This window comes from Harpia harpyja, chromosome 10 (genome assembly GCF_026419915.1).
Source record: "Harpia harpyja isolate bHarHar1 chromosome 10, bHarHar1 primary haplotype, whole genome shotgun sequence".
Taxonomy (NCBI): domain Eukaryota; kingdom Metazoa; phylum Chordata; class Aves; order Accipitriformes; family Accipitridae; genus Harpia; species Harpia harpyja.
Genome location: NC_068949.1, coordinates 1123445 through 1139815, shown reverse-complemented (window position 1 = coordinate 1139815; position 16371 = coordinate 1123445). Strand labels below are relative to the sequence as shown.

Here is a 16371-nt window from a genome sequence, read left to right as displayed (position 1 = left end):
TGGGGGATGGGTGCTTCTCTCGGGGGTGGGGGGTATGGAGGTGGGGGTCTCCTTGGGGGTCATGTGGGGTCTCCAAGGTGGGTTAAGGGGGGACAGCGCTGCTTGGACACGCGTGTGCACACACGCACGCGTGTGCCGCAGCACCCAGCCCTGCAGCAGATCCTGGGCACCTGGGTCCCTCGCTTAAGTCCTCCCCCGTGACCCCATGGCTGCCCCCCACCCCATGCCTCAGTTTCCCTCTCACTCTCCAAAGCTGACGTCCTGGCATTGACTTTATTGCGGGGGGATTTCTAGTGGTTTGTGGCTACGGGGATGGTCTGCTGGGCCAGTGGGGCCAGGATCCGTCTGGGCTGGTGCCCATCTGGGCTAGGATCTGTCCAGGCTGGTAGCCTTCAAGACTGGAATTCTTCTGGGCCTGCGTCCATCAGGGTTGGCATCCGTTGGGTTGGTGTCCAGCTGGACCAGGGCCGATCCATGATGGCATCCATTGGGTGAGGTTCTGTCTGGACCAGGGTCCACCCGGGCTGGCACCCATGGGACTCGTATCCATCTGGACCAGGGTCCACCCAGGCTGGCACCCATGGGACTCGTATCCATCTGGACCAGGGTCCACCCGGGCTGGCATCCATCAGACCAACATCTGTTGGACCAGGCTCCATCTAGACCATCACCCCTGGGGCCAGCATCCATCTAGACCATGATCCAACCTTGCCCGCACCCATCCAGACCAGGACCCACGGGGCTGATCCTCACTGCAGAGGAGAGAAGAAACCACCATCACTCCCAGCATCACCTCCCACATCCACCGTCACCAAACCCCCATCCTCCCAGTCATGCCGGACCGGACCAGACACCCCAACCTCCAACCCCTGGAGATGCCACGAAGCTCGGTGTCCACCTTGAAGCCGTGCCAGGTCTCAATTTCACGGAAGAGGGAGTTGCCGGGGCAGTCGGTGTGACCCATCTGGCGGTGGCCGCGTAGGGTGTAGTTGTGGTGAAGCCGGCCGGTCCTCACGGCGCACGGCAGGAGCCCGTCCCGCACCAGGGCGATGATGTCAGGGTCCGGCAAGGTGGCCGAGAAGTCTCCAACGTAGCCCACGCCGTAGCCTTTGCTGTTGTAACCTTTGGTGTGGGCACCAACCCAGTGCCAACCTCGGCCTTGGTACAGGTAACCATCCGACCCCACCACGAAGCTGCAAGCACCCATGGGTCAACCTGAGCTGCCCGGAGATGGGCGACGAGGACCGCGGTAGAGCGACGGTGACGAGGTTTTACCTGTAACCGATGTCATCCCAACCGCGGGTGTCTTGGTGGAAGCGTTGCATGGAGCGCATGGCGTGGGCGCAGGCGGCGAAGGTGCGGCACGGGGTGCTGGGTACGAAGGTGTGGTGGATGTAGACGGAGCCCAAGGGGAGGGTCAGGAGTTTGGGGGTGCCGCGGTAGGGACGGGCACCCCACATGCACCGGGGTACGATGGCCGGGCACTCTGCGAGGGAAGGCGGGTGGTGGAAGAAAGGGGATTCGCCTGGTCCCACGGGCAGTTGGGGACATGGCAGCGTCCCCTTGGGGTCTTGGGGACATCTGCCCGGCTTGGGAACCTCTTGGCCTGGGACATGGCAGTGTCCTCCTGGAGTGCCCTCATCTAGGGGATGTGGAGCATCTGCTCGGGGTGTCCCTTGGCTGGGGACATGGCTGGCTCCAGGGGACACACCAGTGTCCATCCAGAGGACATGGTGGTGGCCATTCAGGGGACACATCGGTGGCCATCCGGGGGACAAAGCAGTGTCCAGGGACCACCACCCAGGGGACACACCGATGTCCATCCAGGGGACATGGTGATGTCCATCCAGGGACCACCACCCAGGGGACACACCATGTCCATCCAGGGACCACACTGATGTCCATCCAGGGACCACCATCCAGGGGACACACCGATGTCCATCCAGGGGACACGGTGGTGTCCATCCAGGGACCACACCGATGTCCATCCAGGGACCACCACCCAGGGGACACACCGATGTCCGTCCAGGGGACACGGTGATGTCCGTCCAGAGGACACGGTGATGTCCATCCAGGGACCACACCGATGTCCATCCAGGGGACACGGCGATGTCCATCCAGGGACCACCACCCAGGGGACACACCGATGTCCATCCAGGGGACATGGTGGTGTCCATCCAGGGACCACCACCCAGGGGACACACCGATGTCCGTCCAGGGGACACGGTGATGTCCATCCAGGGACCACACCGATGTCCATCCAGGGGACACACCAATGTCCATCCAGGGGACACACCAATGTCCATCCAGGGGACATGGTGGTGTCCATCCAGGGACCACCACCCAGGGGACACAGCGGTGTCCAGCCAGGGACACCCATCCAGGGACACAGCGGTGTCCAGCCAGTGGACACACCAATGTCCCTCTAGGGGACATGGTGGTGGCCATCCAGGGGACATGGTGGTATCCCACCATTGTAGGCCACATGTCACCAGTCAGCTCTCAGAGCTTGACTCCCCTCAGTGCCACCTACACTGAAGTGACACTGGGGACCCTGCCCAGGGTGCAGCTCTCCACCTATCCTCCCACCCAATTTTTTTTTTGGGGGGGGGGACAGAAATCTGATCTCCCTACCCACGTAGACCTCCGTGAAGTCCCGTGCCGCTTGGCGAGCGATGGCCACCACCTCCTCCGGCCCCACGTCCTCCAAGAGCTCCCGGGTGGGTGGCAGCACCCGCAGCACCCTCAGCATCGCCGCCACCTCCTCCTCCAGCTTCTCCGGCCCCGTCAGCACCCCAAAATCTCGCCGCCGGTAACTGCTGGGGGGTCGCCCCTTCTCCGTGCCGTTGCCTGTCCCGTAGTAGCCCCGGAGAAGGTCGGCGAGCGGGATGGGTGCTCGGGCCAGGCGTGCACCCAACAGCACCCCATCCATCGCCCCGTTGGCGATAGCATCAGGGATGGGTGACGGGGGTCCCAGCAGGGTGTAGTTTTGGGGGTCATCCACGTCATCCCAACAGCCGCCGGGTCCCAGCGCGGCTCGGTTGCCGTCACCGTCACGAGCCAAGAGGAAGGATGTCCCCAAAGCCTCGGCGATGGTGACGGCGTAGAGCGCGTCGACGGGTGGCTCGACGGCGGGGACGGGCCACCCGGTCGCCCGCTTGAGGCCAACCTCGATGCCGGCAAGAAGGGGACCGAGGGCGACGGTGGAGCCGTCGGGTGCCAGCACCGCGCCGCGCTCGGGTGCCGCGGCGTCGTGGCGGAGGAGTTGGGTGAAGAGCAGCCACTGCTCGCGGCTGAGCGTTGGTGGGGCTGGTGGGACATCGGGTGGCTCTCCCAGCACCGCACGGCACCCAGGGGTGCTGCAGCCACCCAGCGCCCGCGCCAGCTCCGGCACGGTGCCGGTAAAGCCGTGGTCGGTCGACTCAAGGGCTTCCACGATCTGAACCACGGAGTCCATGTGGCGCGGTGGGAGACCTGGGGAGGGGACGGGGACGTGGGAGGGGACCGAGGGGCACCCGTGGGGTCGGGGGTGCCTGTGGGTGCAGGGATGGCACCCGTGGGTGCAGCGATGGCAAGAGTCTCCCGGCGTGGGTGAATGTGCACCCAAACCAGGGTGACTGCACCAAAATGAAGGGAAACGCACCCCAAACAGGGTGACAGCACCCAAACCAGGATGAAAGGACCCAAAACAGAGCGAATGCACCCAAAGCAGGGCGAATGCACCCAAACCAGGATGATAACACCCATAGCAGAGCAAATGCACCCAGAAAAGGGCAAATGCACCCAAAACCAGAGGAAGTGTACCAAAAACCAGAGCACATGCACCCAAACCAGGGCGAAAGCACCTAAAACTGGGTGAGTGCACCCAAAGCAACGGAAAAGCACCCAGAGGAGGGCGCAAGCACCCAGGAAAAGGGTGAATGCACCCAAACCAGGGTGAAAACACCCCAAAGCAGGACGAAAGCACGCAAACCAGGGTGAAAGGACCCAAAGCAGGGCTAATGCACCCAAAACAGGGTGAAAACACCCCAAAGCAGGACAGTAGCACCCAGAAAAGGGCAAATGCACCCAACCCCAGAGCAAATGCACCCAAAACCAGGGTGAAAGCACCTAAAACTGGGTGTATGCACCCAGAGGAGGGCGCAAGCACCCAGGAAAAGGGTGAATGCACCCAAACCAGGGTGAAAACACCCAAACCAGGGTGAACGCACCCAAACCAGAGTGAAAACACCCCAAAGCAGGACAGTAGCACCCAGGACAGGGTGAAAGCACCCCAAAACAGGGTGAGAGCACCCAGAAAAAGGACAAATGCACCCAAAACCGGGCAAAACCACCCAAAACAGGGTAAAAGCACCCAGAACAAGGTGAATGCACCCAAACCAGGGTGAAAACACCCCCAAACCAGGACTAAAGCACCCAGGACTGAGTGCAAGCACCCTAAAAAAGGCCAAAGCACCCCCAAAAAATAGCAAAAGCACCCAAAAGTGGGTGACTGCATCCAAACCAGGGTGAAAACACCCCAAAAAGGCAAAAGTACCCCCAAAAAAGGGTAAAATCACCCCAAACCAGGGCGACGGCACCCATCGTGAGCACCCGAAGCCCGACCGAAGCCGAACGCACCCAAAACTGGGTGCAGCCCCTCCCCCACCCCCCCGACACCCTCCACCCCCCCGGCACCACCCACGTGGGCACAAATTTTGGGTTAGAATCACCCTAATTAGGGAAAAAAATGCAACCGGAGCCATTTTGGCCCCAAAAAGGAGCTCAGAGAAGCCCCCGCGGTCACCACATGCGTGTAGTGGCATGTTGGGACGTGTTGTAGCGTGTGGCTGGATGCCGGGGTGTGTTGTGATGGATTGTGGCACACTGTGTCGTGACGTGGCGTGGCGTGGCGTGTTCTGGCACGGCATGGGGTGTTGCGGGGTGTTGTAGGGTGTTGTGGCGTGTTGTAGCATGTTGTGTGTTCTAGCATGTTGTGGGGTGTTGCGGCGTGTTGTAGCACGTGGTGTATTCTGGCATGTTGTGGCATGTTGTAGCGTGTTGTGGGGTGTCGCAGCGTGTTGTAGGATGTTGCGGTGTGTTCTAGTGTGTTGTGGCATGTCATGGGGTGTTGCGGAATGTTGTGGGGTGTTGTGGCATGTCGTAGCATGTTGTGGTGTGTTCTAGCGTGTTGTGGGGTGTTGTAGCATGTCACGGGGTGTTGTGGCATGTTGTAGGGTGTTATGGCATATTGTGTCACGGCATGGCATGTTGTGGGGTGTTGCCACGTGTTGTAGCACGTTATGGTGTGTTCTAGCATGTTGTGGCATGTCATGGCATGTTGTGGGGTGTTGCATCATGTTGTAGGGTGTTGTGGGGTGTCGTGGGATGTTTTAGCACGTTGTGTCATGTCAGGGAGCGTTGTGGCGCGTTGTGTCACGTTGTTGCATGTCACAGTGTGTTGTGGGGTGCTGTAGCGTGTTTTGCCGCATCGTAGCGTGTCGCGGCGTGTCGCGGCGTGGCGCGGGCCTACCTGTGCTGGGCCAGACGCAGACGCTCAGCGCCAGGAGGAGCCACGGGAACATGCTGCAGGATACGGCCCCCGTCGCTGCGTCCCGTGTCGTGGCCTCGCTGGACTTTGTCCCCGCACCCAAGCGCAAATGTCACCGGGGGTGGGGGACACGACACGCGTATGGGGGGGGTGGTGCGGCAGGGTGGCACACGTGTGTGTTGCATGGGCGGCTCCGGCGGGGCGGCTCTGCAGCACACGTGTGTGTTCTTGTGTCTGCGCACACGCGTGTGCGCCCACGTGCATCGGCGTGTGCGTGCAAGCAAAGGATGTGTGTGTGTGCGTGCGTGTGCGTGCGTGTAGAAGGGGGTGTGCGTGTGCCACAAGGACAGATATCGGGAAGTGAAGCCACCAGGACACGCACGGAGTAAGAAAGCCACCAGGACACACGTCAGGGGACGATGCCACCATGCATGGGGGGACGATGCCACCAGGACACACGTCAGGGCATGAAGCCACCAGGACACACGTCAGGGGACGATGCCACCATGCATGGGGGCACGATGCCACCAGGACACACGTCAGGGCACGATGCCACCAGCACATGATGGAGGGACGATGCCATGAGGACACATATGGGGAGGGACAAAGCCACCAGGACACATGTCAGGGCATGAAGCCACCAGGACACGTCAGGGGACGATGCCACCACACATGGGGGGACGATGCCACCAGCACACACATCAGGGCATGAAGCTACCAGGACACGCATGGGGGGAAGATGCCACCAGGACACACGTCAGGGGACGATGCCACCAGCACATGATGGAGGGACGATGCCGCGAGGACACATATGGGGAGGGACAAAGCCACCAGGACACACGTCAGGGGACGATGCCACCATGCATGGGGGCACGATGCCACCAGGACACACGTCAGGGGACGATGCCACCATGCATGGGGGCACGATGCCACCAGGACACACGTCAGGGCACGATGCCACCAGCACATGATGGAGGGACGATGCCATGAGGACGCATATGGGGAGGGACAAAGCCACCAGGACACATGTCAGGGCATGAAGCCACCAGGACACGTCAGGGGACGATGCCACCAGGACACACGTCAGGGCATGAAGCCACCAGGACACATATCAGGGGACGATGCCACCAGGACACACGTCAGGGCATGAAGCCACCAGGACACGCATGGGGGGACGATGCCACCAGGACACATGTCAGGGGACGATGCCACCAGCACATGATGGAGGGATGATGCCGCGAGGACACATATGGGGAGGGACAAAGCCACGAGGACACACGTCAGGGCATGAAGCCACCAGGACACATCAGGGGACGATGCCACCAGGACACACGCCAGGGCATGAAGCCACCAGGACACATATCAGGGGACGATGCCACCAGGACACACGCCAGGGCATGAAGCCACCAGGACACATATCAGGGGACGATGCCACGACGCATGGGGGACGATGCCACCAGGACACACGTCAGGGCATGAAGCCACCAGGACACACGTCAGGGGACGATGCCACCAGCACATGATGGAGGGACGATGCCGCAAGGACACATATGGGGAGGGACAAAGCCACCAGGACATATGTCAGGGCATGAAGGCACCAGGACACGCATGGGGCGACGATGCCACCAGGACGCACGCCAGGGGACGATGCCACCAGGACATACGTTACGACGAAAGCCACCCGGCCGCGCAGGATGACACCTCGGCGCAGGGACACGTGACGACGCGGTGCCGTGACCCCCCCCTCCCCGCCAGCCTGACCTTCGCCCTGTCCCCAGGGAGCGGGTACCATGGCGGCGGTGACCTGGGCGCTGGGTCCCCTGGGCGGGGTGGCCATCGGCACCCTGCTCCTGGCCCTGCTGCTGGGGTGGCTTTGGGCCACCGTCACCCGCTTCCGGGCCACTTGTCACCAACTGCGCCGCTTCCCCCGGCCGCCGTGGCGCAGCTGGCTACTGGGTCACACCGGTTTGGTGAGGGGACGGGGGGGGACAGGGTGGTGGCAGCTGGGGGGGACAGTGGGGACAGGGTGGTGGCACCAAGGATGGGGGACGGTGGGGACAGGGTGGTGGCAGCTGGGGGGGACAGTGGGGACAGGGTGGTGGCACCGAGGATGGGGGACAGTGGGGACAGGGTGGTGGCAGCTGGGGGGGGACGGTGGGGACAGGGTGGTGGCACTGAGGATGGGGGACAGTGGGGACAGGGTGGTGGCAGCTGGGGGGGACAGTGGGGACAGGGTGGTGGCACCTGGGGGTGACAGTGGGGACAGGGTGGTGGCACCGAGGATGGGGGACAGTGGGGACAGGGTGGTGGCACCAAGGATGGGGGACGGTGGGGACAGGGTGGTGGCACCACGGATGGGGGACAGTGGGGACAGGTTGGTGGCAGCTGGGCGGGACAGTGGGGACAGGGTGGTGGCACCGAGGATGGGGGACAGTGGGGACAGGGTGGTGGCAGCTGGGGGGGACAGTGGGGACAGGGTGGTGGCACCAAGGATGGGGGACAGTGGGGACAGGGTGGTGGCAGCTGGGGGGGGCAGTGGGGACAGGGTGGTGGCACCGAGGATGGGGGACAGTGGGGACAGGGTGGTGGCAGCTGGGGGGGACAGTGGGGACAGGGTGGTGGCACCAAGGATGGGGGACGGTGGGGACAGGCTGGTGGCAGCTGGGGGGGACAGTGGGGACAGGGTGGTGGCACCGAGGATGGGGGACGGTGGGGACAGGCTGGTGGCAGCTGGGGGGGACAGTGGGGACAGGGTGGTGGCACCGAGGATGGGGGACAGTGGGGACAGGGTGGTGGCAGCTGGGGGGGGACGGTGGGGACAGGGTGGTGGCACTGAGGATGGGGGACAGTGGGGACAGGGTGGTGGCACCTGGGGGTGACAGTGGGGACAGGGTGGTGGCAGCTGGGGGGGACGGTGGGGACAGGGTGGTGGCACCAAGGATGGGGGACAGTGGGGACAGGGTGGTGGCACTGAGGATGGGGGACAGTGGGGACAGGTTAATGGCAGCTGGGGGGGGACGGTGGGGACAGGGTGGTGGCAGCTGGGGGGGGCAGTGGGGACAGGGTGGTGGCACCAAGGATGGGGGACGGTGGGGACAGGGTGATGGCAGCTGGGGGGGACAGTGGGGACAGCGTGGTGGCACCGAGGATGGGGGACAGTGGGGACAGGGTGGTGGCAGCTGGGGGGGCAGTGGGGACAGGGTGGTGGCACCTGGGGGGGACAGTGGGGACAGGATTGTGGCACTGAGGATGGGGGACAGGGTGGTGGCACCTGGGGGTGACAGTGGGGACAGGGTGGTGGCACCAAGGATGTGGGACAGTGGGGACAGGGTGGTGGCAGCTGGAGGGGGACAGTGGGGACAGGGTGGTGGCAGCTGGGGGGGACAGTGGGGACAGGGTGGTGGCACCGAGGATGGGGGACAGTGGGGACAGGGTGGTGGCAGCTGGGGGGGGACGGTGGGGACAGGGTGGTGGCACCGAGGATGGGGGACAGTGGGGACAGGGTGGTGGCAGCTGGGGGGGCAGTGGGGACAGGGTGGTGGCACCTGGGGGGGACAGTGGGGACAGGGTGGTGGCACCAAGGATGTGGGACAGTGGGGACAGGGTGGTGGCACCTGGGGGGTGATGGTGGGTGCAGGAGGGTGGCACCCGCTGGGGGACAGTGGAGGGACAGCGGTGGGACAGCAGTGGCACCTGCAAGGGAATGGTAGGGACAGAGTGGTGAAGCCTGGGGGAGGATGCTGGGGACAGGGTGGTGGCACGTAGAGGGGGATGACAGCAGGGAGGTGATGGTGGCACCTGAGAGGCGATGGTGGAGACAGGGTGGTGGCACCTTCGGGGGGGGGTGACAGCAGGGACACAGCGCTGGCACATGAGCTCTGGCTGTCTCCAAGACCACCTAGGAACCCAAGCTGAGACCGTCCCCAAGGCTGGGGACAAGCATGTCCCTAAGGTTGGCCATGACCATGGGGACAAGGGTGTCCCCAAGCCTGTCACCAAGCCTTGCGGTGGCCCGTGACGCAGGGGAAGAGCACGGAGGAGGGACTGCAGCACGTGGACGAGCTGGTGGCGCAGTACCGGCACGGCTGCCTGTGGTGGATCTCGCCATGGATGCCCATCCTACGCCTCTTCCACCCCGACACCCTCCGCCCCATCCTCCTGGCCTCAGGTAGGACACGAGGGCCACCAACCCAGCCCTGAGGGTCCCCAGGGTCCCCCAGAGGTGTCACTGTGGCTTGCCCAGTGACCTGGCCGTGTCCAGGCACCCGTCCGATGGTGGCCACCAACCCAACCCCAAGGGTCTTTGGAGCCACCCAAAGGTGTCACCCTTGGCTAGCCCAGTGAGTGCCCAAACGCCCATGCTGTGGTGGCCACCAACTTGTCCCTGAGGGTCCCCAGGGCCACCCAAACTTGTGACCCATGGCCAACCAGTGAGTGCCCAAACGCCCATGCCATGATGGCCACCAACTTGTCCCTGAGGGTCCCCAAGGCCACCCAAAGGTGTCACCCTTGGTTAGCCCAATGAGTGCCCAAACGTCCATGCCATGATGGCCACCAACTTGTCCCTGAGGGTCCCCAAGGCCACCCAAAGGTGTCACCCTTGGTTAGCCCAATGAGTGCCCAAACGTCCATGCCATGGTGGCCACCAACTTGTCCCTGAGGGTCCCCAAGGCCACCCAAAGGTGTCACCCTTGGTTAGCCCAATGAGTGCCCAAACGTCCATGCCATGGTGGCCACCAACTTGTCCCTGAGGGTCCCCAAGGCCACCCAAAGGTGTCACCCTTGGCTAGCCCAATGAGTGCCCAAACGCCCATGCCATGGTGGCCACCAACCTCTCCCTGAGGGTTCCCAGGGCCACCCAGAGGTGTGACCCATGGCCAGCCCGGTGGCCTGGTTTTACCCCAAACCCCATCCTGTGGTGGTTATGGGTGCAGAGAGAGGGTCCCCTCTCCCTAGGGACCCCACCCACCTTGCAAGCCCCTGAGGGGACCTGATGCCACCCTGGTAGCACCCCTCACCAGCCCCGGCTCCCCTCTTCCTCAGCCTTCATCGCTCCCAAGGATCAGCTCTTCTACGGCTTCCTCAAGCCCTGGCTGGGTGAGTGGGTGCTCAGGGGTGGCGGGACGGGGGAGGCAGCACCCACGGGTGCCCCACGGACGGAGCCGGGTGTCTCGCCGCAGGGGACGGGCTGCTGCTGAGCCGCGGGCAGAAGTGGGCTCGGCACCGGCGCCTGCTGACACCCGCCTTCCACTGGGACGTCCTCAAGTCCTACGTGGGTGCCTTCAACCACAGCACCCACGTCATGCACGTGAGAACCCGCTGCCTGCACCCTGTGCCCTGTCCTGCACCCGCTGCCTGCACCCAGACCTGCGCCCAGACCTTGTCCTGCACCCAGAGCCCTGTCCTGCACCCAGACCTTCTCCTGCACCTAGATCCTGTCCTCCACCCAGACTCTGTCCTGCACCCAAACCCCAACCAGCACCCGCTGCCTGCACCCAGACCTTGTCCTGCACCTGGAACCCATCCCACATCCAGATCCCATCCTGCACCCAGACCCCAACCTGCACCCAAACCTTGTCCTGCACCCAGATCCCAACCTGCACCCAGGTCCTGTCCTCCACCCAGACCCCAACCTGCACCCAAACCTTGTCCTGCACCCAGACCCTTGTCCTGCACCCAGACCCTTGTCCTGCACCCAAACCTTGTCCTGCACCCAGACCTTGTCCTGCACCCAGATCCCAACCTGCACCCAGACCCTTGTCCTGCACCCAGATCCCGTCCTCCACCCAGACTCTGTCCTGCACCCAAACCCCAACCAACACCCGCTGCCTGCACCCAGGCCTTGTCCTGCACCTGGAACCCATCCCATATCCAGATCCCATCCTGCACCCATTGCCTGCACCCAGACCCCAACCTGCACCCAGACCCCAACCTGCACCCAAACCTTGTCCTGCACCCAGATCCCAACCTGCACCCAGGTCCTGTCCTCCACCCAGACCCCAACCTGCACCCAGACCCCAACCTGCACCCAAACCTTGTCCTGCACCCAGGCCCTTGTCCTGCACCTAGATCCTGTCCTCCACCCAGACTCTGTCCTGCACCCAAACCCCAACCAGCACCCGCTGCCTGCACCCAGGCCTTGTCCTGCACCTGGAACCCATCCCACATCCAGATCCCATCCTGCACCCATTGCCTGCACCCAGACCCCAACCTGCACCCAAACCTTGTCCTGCACCCAGGCCCTTGTCCTGCACCCAGATCCTGTCCTCCACCCAGACCCCAACCTGCACCCAGACCCTTGTCCTGCACCCAGACCCCAACCCGCACCCAACCTCCGACCAGCACCCAGACCCCCACCCCTGCCTGCAGGCCAAGTGGCGGGCAGCGGCGCAGGCAGCGGGAGGGCAGGTGGGGCTGGAGGTGCTGGAGCAGCTCAGCCTCCTCACCCTGGACACCCTCCAGAAATGCATCTTCAGCCACGAGAGCCACTGCCAGGAGTGAGTGTCACCCTGTCACCTGCCAGGGACCCCAGTGCCGTCCCCGTCCCCCCTTCCCAGGGTCCTTCCACAAGGGACACCCCTCACCCCGGCTCTGTCCCCTGCTTGGGTCCCCCCTGCCCTGGTTTGGTCCCCAACTGGGGTCCCCCTTGGGCTTTGCACCCATCAAGGTCCCACCATCCCAACATTGTCCCTCCCAGGGTCCCCCCACCCCAACTCTGTCCCCCCTCGGGTCCCCCCTTATTCCACCTTTGCCCCCCCCCCCCATCAAGGTGTCCTCCCCAGGTCTCTGGGTCCCCCCCCGATGTCACCCCAGCCTGGTCCCACATGTTCTCATGGGCAGGGGACCTTCTGCCACCCCATGTCCCCACTGAAGCTCACCATGGCCGGGGGGGTGGCCATCTCCGGTGGCCCGTGGTGGCCATCCCCAGTGGTCCCCGATGCCCCCCCAGGCAGCCCAGCGAGTACATCAAAGCCATCCTGGAGCTGAGCACCTTGGTGGTGAGACGCCATCACCGCCTGCTCCATCACTCAGCGTGGCTCTACCGCCTCTCGGCTGACGGGCGGCGTTTCGCCCGGGCCTGTGCCACCGTGCACGGCTTCACCGCTGCCGTGGTGCAGCGCCGGCGCCAGGCCCTCGACCGCCTCGGCCGCCAGGCCTGGCTGGAGAACCACCGGGGACGGAGCATGGACTTCATTGACCTTCTCCTGCTTGCTAAGGTAGTGCCGGGGTGAGATGGTGTGACCACGGGCACGGTTGGCCATAGGGTGGTGGCCAAGGGGATGGTGGTGGCCATGGAAAAGGTTGGCCATAGGGCGGTGACCATAGCGGCATAATGGTGGCCAAGGGGATGGTGGTGGCCATGGAAGAGGTTGGCCATAGGGTGGTGGCCATAGTGGCATGGTGGTGGCCAAGGGGATGGTGGCGGCCATGGAAGAGGTTGGCCATAGGGTGGTGGCCATAGTGGCAGGGTGGTGGCCATAGTGGCATGGTGGCGGCCAAGGGGATGGTGGCGGCCATGGAAGAGGTTGGCCATAGGGTGGTGGCCATAGTGGCATGGTGGTGGCCATGGAAAAGGTTGGCCATAGGGCGGTGACCATAGCGGCATAATGGTGGCCAAGGGGATGGTGGCGGCCATGGAAGAGGTTGGCCATAGGGTGGTGGCCATAGTGGCATGGTGGTGGCCAAGGGGATGGTGGCGGCCATGGAAGAGGTTGGCCATAGGGTGGTGGCCATAGTGGCAGGGTGGTGGCCATAGGGGCATGGTGATGGCCAAGGGGATGGTGGTGGCCATGGAGAAGGTTGGCCATAGGGTGGTGGCCATAGCAGCATGATGGTGGCCAAGGAGATGGCGGCAGCCATGGAAGAGGTTGGCCATAGGGTGGTGGCCATAGCGGCATGGTGGTGGCCATGCAAAAGGTTGGCCATAAGGTGGTGGCCATAGCGGCACGGTGGTGGCCATGGAGAGGACCGGCTGCAGGGTGGTGGCCATAGCAGCATGGTGGTGGCCAAGGGGATGGTGGTGGCCATAGCAGCATGGTGGTGGCCAGTGGGAGGGTTGGCTATAGACTGGTGGCCCTGGGGGGCCCCTTGGCTACCGCGCCCCCCCTTGCAGGACGAGGATGGCAACACCCTGTCGGATGAGGACATCGCGGCCGAGGCTGACACCTTCATGTTCGAGGGTGAGCGCGAGCCGCTGGGTGCCATCGGAGAGGGGGCACTCCCGTGTCCCCTCGCTCACCCCTTGTCCCCGCAGGTCACGACACGACGGCCAGCGGCTTGGCGTGGCTGCTCTACAACCTGGCCTGCCACCCCCACTACCAGGAGCGGTGCCGCCAGGAGGTCCGCGAGCTCCTCAAGGGCAGGGACGCGGAGGAGATCGAATGGTGAGAGGTCCCCGGTGTCATCCCTCGGCCACCTGGCTTGGGGACCCCGATGCCACCATCCCTCGCCCCCAGGGAGGACCTGTCCCACCTGCCCTTCACCACCATGTGCATCAAGGAGAGCCTTCGCCTGCATCCCCCCGTCACCGCCGTGTCCCGGCGCTGCACCGAGGACATCGCCCTGCGTGACGGACGTGTCATCCCCAAGGGTACGGCTCGCCCAGGTCGCAAGGTGTCCCCAGTGTCACTGTCCCTTTTCGTCCCCCCGTCCCTAAGGTCGCCCTTTCCATTCCACCAGGGATCATCTGCCTGATGAGCATCTATGGGACCCATCACAACCCGGACATCTGGCCGGAGCCCCAGGTAGAGCCACTTGGCCCTGGTGACATGACGATAGGACAGTAGGACATCCTTGTCACCATGGGCAGGGACAACCGTGTCCCCACGGCGTGACGGTGTCTGTGTCACTCTAGGTCTACAACCCGCTGAGGTTCAGCCCGGAGAGCAGCAAGGGACGGTCCCCGTTGGCCTTCATCCCCTTCTCCGCCGGTCCCAGGTAAGGCATGGTGGGGACACGGGTGTCCCCACGTGTCACACCCCCAGCCTGGATGGGTTCAAGGTGGGGTGCTTGTCCCCCAGCCGTAACGTTTGGGTGTCACGGGGACAACGCCGTCCCCACGTTTCGGGGAGGTTCCACCATCTGCTCCACCACCCAGATGGTGGTGGTGGGGGGGGGATATCTGCTGTCCCCTGCGTGTCCCCCCACCGGAGGTGACAGAGGGGCACACGGTGTCAGGAACTGCATCGGGCAGAGCTTCGCCATGGCCGAGCTGAAGGTGGTGGCGGCGTTGACGGTGGCACGCTTCGCCATCAAGCTGGACGCGGGGCGGCCACCGCGTCGCAAGCCCGAGCTCATCCTCCGCACCGAGGACGGGCTCTGGCTGCTGCTGGAGCCACTGCCGGAGGTGGCCTGAGGGACACAGGGGACACGGGGGACACGCCACGTGGTGGATGTCCCACCCGAGGGAGGAACGGTGAATAAAGGGTGGCATGGAGGGGACGGTGTCGTGGGGGGACAGTGGGGGACGGGGTGGGGTGGTGGGGCTGGTGGGGATGTGTCCTCCTCGATCACATGCCACCTCACGGCACGGACATGTCCCTCCATGCCACGTGTCACCGTCCTGGCATGGACACGTCCCCCAGGCCACATGTCACCACCCTGGCACGGATGTGTCCCCCCATGCCACATGTGACCATCCATGGACATGTCCCCTCCATGCCACATGCCACCATCCATGGACATGTCCCCCCAAGGCCACATGTCACCGTTCTGTCACGGACATGTCCCCCCAAGGCCACATGCCACCATCCATGGATGTGTCCCCCCAAGCCACACGTGACCATCCACAGATGTGTCCCCTCATGCCACATGTCACCATCTTGGCATGGACATGTCCCCTCCATACCACATGTCACCATCCATGAACGTGTCCCCCCATGCCACACGTGACCATCCATGGACATGTCCCTCCATGCCACATGTCACCATCCATGAACGTGTCCCCCCATGCCACACGTGACCATCCATGGACATGTCCCTCTGTGCCACACGTCACCATCCATGGACGTGTTCCCCCAAGGCCACACGTCACCATCCATGGACATGTCCCCTCCATACCACATGTGACCATCCATGGATTTTTCCCTCCATGCCACATGTCACCATCCATGAACGTGTCCCCCCATGCCACACGTGACCATCCACGGACATGTCCCTCTGTGCCACATGCTACCATCCATGGACACGTCCCCTCCATGCCACATGTGACCATCCATGGACATGTCCCTCCATGCCACATGTCACCATCCTGGCATGGACATGTCCCTCTGTGCCACATGTCACCATCCATGGACGTGTTCCCCCAAGGCCACATGTCACCATCCATGGACATGTCCCCTCCATGCCACATGTCACCATCCTGGCATGGACATGTCCCTCTGTGCCACATGTCACCATCCATGGACATGTCCCCTCCATACCACATGTGACCACCCATGGATGTGTCCCTCCATGTCACATGTCACCATCCATGGACGTGTTCCCCCAAGGCCACATGTCACCATCCATGGACATGTCCCCTCCATGCCACGTGTGACCATCCACGGATGTGTCCCCTCATGCTACATGTCACCGTCCTGGCATGGACATGTCCCTCTGTGCCACATGTCACCATCCATGAACGTGTCCCCTCCATACCACATGTGACCATCCATGGACGTGTCCCTCTGTGCCACATGTCACCATCCATGGACGTGTTCCCTCCATGCCACGTGTGACCATCCACGGACGTGTCCCCCCATGCCACATGTCACCGTCCTGGCATGGACATGTCCCTCTGTGCCACACGTCACCATCCACGGACGTGTCCCTCCGTGCCACATGTCACCATCCTGGCGTGG

The 16371-nt window shown here is 63.6% G+C and overlaps 2 protein-coding genes across 3 annotated transcripts; one reads left to right on the top strand and one right to left on the bottom strand.

Moving 5' to 3' along the window:
• Window positions 1-254: 254 nt before the first annotated feature.
• On the bottom strand, window positions 255-5607 carry PGLYRP2 (peptidoglycan recognition protein 2). The gene is made up of 5 exons (XM_052799961.1): window positions 5513-5607; window positions 2635-3474; window positions 1276-1486; window positions 899-1193; window positions 255-752 (listed from the first exon to the last, which is right to left on the bottom strand). The coding sequence occupies exons 1-5, from the start codon at window positions 5562-5564 to the stop codon at window positions 750-752; spliced, it is 1401 nt and encodes a 466-aa protein (XP_052655921.1). The 5' UTR covers window positions 5565-5607; the 3' UTR covers window positions 255-749.
• LOC128147411 (ultra-long-chain fatty acid omega-hydroxylase) lies at window positions 2382-14971 on the top strand. Of its 2 annotated transcripts, none has more exons than XM_052799960.1 (12): window positions 2382-2396; window positions 9407-9698; window positions 10574-10627; window positions 10711-10838; window positions 11900-12027; window positions 12480-12747; window positions 13644-13710; window positions 13785-13914; window positions 13987-14120; window positions 14210-14274; window positions 14385-14467; window positions 14708-14971. In XM_052799960.1, the coding sequence occupies exons 2-12, from the start codon at window positions 9641-9643 to the stop codon at window positions 14883-14885; spliced, it is 1293 nt and encodes a 430-aa protein (XP_052655920.1). In that variant the 5' UTR covers window positions 2382-2396; window positions 9407-9640; the 3' UTR covers window positions 14886-14971. The 2 variants fall into 2 exon arrangements, with proteins under 2 accessions (XP_052655920.1, XP_052655919.1); XM_052799959.1 differs by lacking the exon at window positions 2382-2396 and adding an exon at window positions 7274-7500 and having other exon boundaries at window positions 9554-9698.
• Window positions 14972-16371: the final 1400 nt, after the last annotated feature.